The sequence below is a fragment of the Enhydra lutris genome, unplaced genomic scaffold, assembly GCF_002288905.1.
Source record: "Enhydra lutris kenyoni isolate GAN:26980312 unplaced genomic scaffold, ASM228890v2 scaffoldscaffold27, whole genome shotgun sequence".
NCBI lineage: Eukaryota > Metazoa > Chordata > Mammalia > Carnivora > Mustelidae > Enhydra > Enhydra lutris.
The window spans coordinates 2,153,317-2,159,192 of NW_019154111.1; the positions used below are offsets into that span (position 1 = coordinate 2,153,317).

At 43.6% G+C, this 5,876-nt stretch overlaps 1 gene segment (V, D, J or C); it reads right to left on the reverse strand.

Annotated features, from left to right (window-relative positions):
- Positions 1 to 1,865: 1,865 nt before the first annotated feature.
- Positions 1,866 to 2,372, reverse strand: LOC111151887. The segment is given in 2 exon segments: positions 1,866 to 2,221; positions 2,321 to 2,372. Coding segments are annotated over 2 exon segments (402 nt in total).
- Positions 2,373 to 5,876: the final 3,504 nt, after the last annotated feature.

The following is a 5,876-nucleotide window of genomic DNA, read 5'->3' on the forward strand; positions in this document are numbered from 1 at the left end:
CTGGATATCATTAGACAATGTCCGCTATGCTACAGAAAACCAAACAGATCCTAAAATCTCAGGAGTTTAACTCTATAGAGTTCTATTCTCATGACCCCAGAGCATAATGTGGCATGAACAGTTCTCTTCAGTGGTTGTCCACCAAATTACCATCCAGTGAGTCAGGCTGATCCCATATTCTAATTTAGCAATTTATAGCTTGTGCATGCCCAGTTTATCACAGCACAGGAAAGAGAGTTAAAAGGTATATGCACAGAAAACAGTTAACACAGCCCAAGAATGTTGTGCTCAGAAAGGCTTCTTGCAAGATGGGCCACTGGCTGCCATCTGGGCACTTGGCTGGTAAAGTTATCTGTGCCGATACCAACTTTTCCCAACTAAGCAGGATGGTTCACTTTGCCTAGACTGTTCGTGCAAATGCGTAGTTTATGCTGAACACCAGATTTCCTTCTGGGAGACTACATTTTTAGTATGTGGTGAGCAGTGGGTGCCCATATGAAAAGCCCCCAATAAAAACTTGGCCATTAAGTCGCTAAGAGTCTCCTGTGACAGAAACCCCATACTCATGTTGCTGCCATTTGGTCGCTGGGGGAATGTGAGCTGTGTGTGACCCCCTCCAAGAAGGAGGACAGCATAAGGTCATCTGCCTGTGGATTCCTTCAGACTCTACCTGTGCCTTTTCTCCTTGTGATCCGCCACTGAAGAATTAACTGGGTCACTGATACCTCTTGGCTCTGACTACAACTAGATGTGTCTCCCATGAATCCTTTTGGCGAATCTCCAAATGTGGGTGTGTACTTGGGGACCCCCAACATGGTGCCATAGGATATTCTAAAAGGCAAGGCTTAGAATTGACTTAGATCATTTTTACACACTTCCCATTGTGCAGAACTTGGGTCATAGGTCCGCAAGGGAGGCTGGGAATCGCGGAGCAGCCATGGGGATTTGGTGAGCAGGATGGTGTCTTTCACACCAAATCTTCATCACGGATTTGCACCCCTCATGTCTTTTCCCAGTCTGTGGCTTACCTTTTCATTTTTATGATGTGTTTTGATATAGAAGAGTTTCATGCAACCGAAATTATAGTTTTCTTTGTGGTTTGTGTTCTTCTGTGTCTCCATTTAAAAAAAAAAATTCCTTCCTCAAATAAACGTCTAAGAATAGTTCTCTTAATTTCTTCTAGTAAAATTTAAGTTTTACTTTTCATAATTAAAAGTAGTCCTGAAATAGATTTTCATATGAGGGATGAAGTAGAGTTCCAGAAGTAAGAGGGAGGGGCATATGTTTAGTGAAGAAATAGCCTGTAAAAAAAAAGATTCCAAAGGAGGAAAAGAACACAGGTCATACAAGGCAATAACTGAATGTGTGTGACTGTGGCTGGGACAGGGAGAACTGAGCAGACTGTGCAGGGTGATGGTGGAGAGACGGGGGTGGGGGGGTGCAAACATTATAGGACCTTGCAGTATTATTGCCTCATAGAAGAAAAGCAGCCAGGAGTAGAGACCATACAAGTGAAGGTCTATGACTTGCAAGTTGAAGGGTAGAAGAGGCCATGGAAAGGAATAAAGGAGTCACAGAAACCCAGATGGGGTAGAAGAATGTGGGGGCTTTGAGATTACCAAGGGAATCTTCATGTATCTCAACTAATCTTTTCCTTTCTGTGAGTGGAAAAAGAGACCAGCAGAAGAGAGAACTGGCAGGCTAAGGATGTTGGGGTGATGTCCAGTCAGGGTTGGGTCTGGCATAGAGACGGACTTCAACCCCAAGGGTCGTATTGCCAACTGTCCTAAGGCTCCCATGCTGGCAAGAGCAGTGATTCCTCTGGAGGCAGGGCCTTCTTGGGGCTTGGGCCAGGCCTCGTGAGTTCAGGGTGACTCAATCCAACTACATTTATGTGCAAAGAGGAGGCAGCTGTGCAGCGCTGTGGGGTAACTGTTGGCACAGAAGTACACAGATGTCTGGGAGGAGGTAACAGAAGGCAGTATGAGGTGGAACTCCTCTGTTTTTGGTCTGGAGATATTGTACCCATCGGAGACTTCTCCTTTTTGAGTGCTGCCAGTATTGATTGAATAATAGATCAGCCTCAGTCCATGTCCCAGGTCTTGTCGATACCAGTACATATAGTCATAGTTCTCTGTCTGGTGACATATCAGAGTCACCTTCTTTCCTGTCCTTGCGATCTCATTTCTTGGACTCTGGGTGATCTCAGCATCCATGTGTCCTGTAATAGAGAGTGACAGAGACTAATATTGTCATCTTAGGAGGAAGGTTTGTGTTGTGGTCTTGGGAATTCCAGGGAAGGAAGCTTGCCTGCACTTACCTACCCACAGGAGACAAAGAGCCACACAGAAGAGCCTGGTGACCATTTCCGGAGAAGGTCAGAATCTTATGTCTTCTAGTTTTGTTTTGGGGAAATAGAACTTGGGCACCCAGTCACTCAGTGACATCACTATCCTTGACAAATGCTTGAGCTGCAGAGCTAACCTGCCACTCCCCTTTCCCCACAGGAACAAATCATTAATATACACAAAGTTGAGTGTCTCAGAAGGGGGAAAACTTGTTAGTTTGCTTTCTGAAGAACACTTATAGGTATATATACTTCTCCTCTACCTTATATCAAGAAAACTTGTTCCTCTATGAATTATGATAGAATTCTTTATTTGCATACTATTACAATTTTTTCGTAATATTTCTGTAGACTAAGAAATATTATTATGATGGTCCTGGTTCTTTGGTGACTTTACTGTTCAAAATTCGCCTCCAAATACTTTTTAGTTTTTCTCTTTGCCTTAACTCTGGATAATTGGATGTTCAGCCCATAGTGATTTTCTTGTTTAAAATAACCATGTCCAGAAAGTTTTCAAAGTCTCAAGGTCAAGGTCATTGGAATTTGAAGAATTATTTTATGTTGCCTCACAATGCCCTGAGTGACGGGAGCCCTGCCATCTGCACTCAGGTCTTCATGCTCCCATGAGTCAGATCGTTCCCTTTGCTTCAGACGAGGCTACAGACACCAGGCCACACTCGTTCCATGACTCCACTTTCCATGAGAAAAGAGGAAGCTCATTAGCGACATAGATGAGATATTCATCCACAGGTTCACATGTCTGAGGACCCCAGGGCCACAGGGAATTGTTTTGTCTCCATTCGGAAGGTCTTGCACCCACCAGATGGGTGAATATTGATTGAACCATACATTTGCTCCGGTGTCAAACTTACGGCTCATCAATATCAGTACACACTGTTATTTCCTATATAGGTCATATCTCAGTGTGAGCCTTCTCTATTTCTGTGGCTGCATTCTTGACATACTCTTCATGGGTAATTCCTATAATCATACAACAGTGAGAAAGGACACGGAATCAGAAATCGGACACAAGGAGTGCTGCACAGAAAGGTTTGTGTGAACCCAAGGGCCTAGGCAAACCCGGGAAGGACTCTCCCCTTATGCCCAGGACTTACTTAGTTCCAAGAGACTAAGGATCACATAGCAAAGAAGTCTACTTCCCATGGCTGGGTTGATGCAAAAAAAGGGGGGAGCTTTCCAGCAAGGACTCATATTCTTTGAGGTAGGGCATATGGGATCTCAAAGGTCTGAGGATTGTTCTCATAATGAAGTATGATCTACCCAGAGGACCAGTATCCTCAAGGATGCTTAATTTTTTTTGAGAGGTAAGCATTTACCAGGAATATTTCTCTATAAATTTATTTTTAAATTAATTATCGAGTCACAAATTTGTCATAAAATTTGCTAGAAATATAGACCTCATTTTGAAGCTTTATTTTTTGTTTTGTTTTGTTTTGCTTTTTTTGCACTGGTGTTTCCCAAACACCTGGAACACTTCTTACACATAGTCAACAGTGATGGGTGTGTTGGCCATAAAGTCAGTGAAGAATAACTTCAAGCCCTTCTCATTCACATAGGACCTTTCCAAGACTTAAAGAAAAAATTTTTCTATGTCTTTTTCAAAGAGCACCGTAAAATTTATAAGGTTTAGGCTCCATAAAACCTGGATCTGCTCTGCACATGTATTCAGTAAGTGATTGTTGCATTAATGAGGAAAATCCAGGCAGACTCTACTTCTGTAAACATAACCCTAATCTGTTCCATTACAAATAGGTTTGGAACACTAAGGGAGCAGGGACCCATATGAGCCTGCTGGGAATTCAAAATAAACCAAAATGAACTGGGAAAAGATTTATTCGTATGTTATTATAAGACTTTGGGAAGTTGGATGGAGTTATAAATGAAAAAAAAAAAAAGGTGGTCTCTTCTAATGGGAAGGGTCTTCCAATGGCCTTCTTCCATTGCTATCAGAGAACAGGGAGGATGAAACCGGGAAGAAGAGAACCAGGATGAAGAAGCAATACTGAAGATATGTCGAGGCATCCGGAGACGGATTCTACTGAGACCTTCTGAGAAGCCCATGAAATGCCTCCTCGAATTGTCCCCCTGAATGCAGACATGGGAGGTTTCATGTCTTAGCTCCTGTCCTGCCAGGAGCATTAGCACGCCTGCAGCTAGACCTATGATGTCACAGACGGCCCTGGGGCAGAAAGCCTGGGCATCAGGGCATGCATATGGGGCACGCTGGAGGCAGACTTGCATGAACATAGCGTCCACAGCACTGGAGGGCGCAATCAGAGGCGGGACAGAAGGTCCTAGAGCTCCACCGTGAAGGACTCTTTTGAATAAAACTGTACTTTTCCTTTATCAGATCTTTTGTGTGATCACCAACCACACCAAAACCACAATGTTCTGGAAGCACCACACCTTCTTGCATATCAGACTTAATATCAAACAGAGAGTGCTTTCACAGGCCTCATTTTCTCATTCCCATAAGAGGCAACTGCTTGCACTTAATTTCACATAATACATTATCAGATGACTGTATTTACATTCAGATGACTGCGTGTCTGGCACACAGGTGAGTCAGGCCAAAGTAATCCGTGCCTGTCTTTGATCCCAGAGTTGCCCCCAGTAAATAATTGTGCTAGACCAGAGATTTATTGGAATTACAAGGGAACTAAGATTTCTTGTGTTAGGCAATTTGTTTTATTTTTCTTGCATAAAATCTCTTCAAGACTCATATTATTGGCCTTAGTTTACAAGTGGAAAAACCCAGCCAAATATTTTTCCAGGTCACCAGTCCAAGGCAGGTCAGAGTACGAACAGATGGAAATCTCGGAAGTCCCCTTCAGCGGGTTGCCTCCGTGTGAAATGACTGTGTTGGGGCCAGCATTTCTGGAAGGCACTTTTGGCCAGTGTTCCAATTGTGACGATGTCTCCCTCTCCCCAAATGGAGAAGGGAGGTAGCAGTTAGGTTGGCGTGGCCTAGGTTTGAGCTCCAGTCTGATATCTGTGAGCTGTGCCTCCCCAGCCACTCACTTACATTGTAACAACTGGCCCTTTCACCTGCAGTGTGGATAAACTGTTCTAGCCCACGTGGATCTCAAGAAAATTAATCGAAATAGTGTGCTTAAGTGTATCCACCAGGAAAATGATCAATAAATAAGGGAATTTTCTATAAGTTCACAGAAAAGGATTAGAATTAAAACCCTGTGTGTTCGTTAATAAGCTTATACCTGCCACCTGAAAATGGTTATGCCACACATTTACTAGCTGTGGGCTCTCTGCTGTTTTCTGCAGTTACTGGCCTGGCCAGAAGTAGTAATTTCAGCTTTTCTTTTCTTTTTTTAAGATTATTTATTTATTTATTTGACAGAGAGAGATCACAAGTAGGCAGAGAGGCAGGCAGAGAGAGAAGGGGAAGCAGACTCCCTGCCGAGCAGAGAGCCCGATGCGGGGCTCGATCCCAGGACCCTGAGATCATGATCTGAGCCGAAGGCAGAGGCTTAACCCACTTAGCCACCCA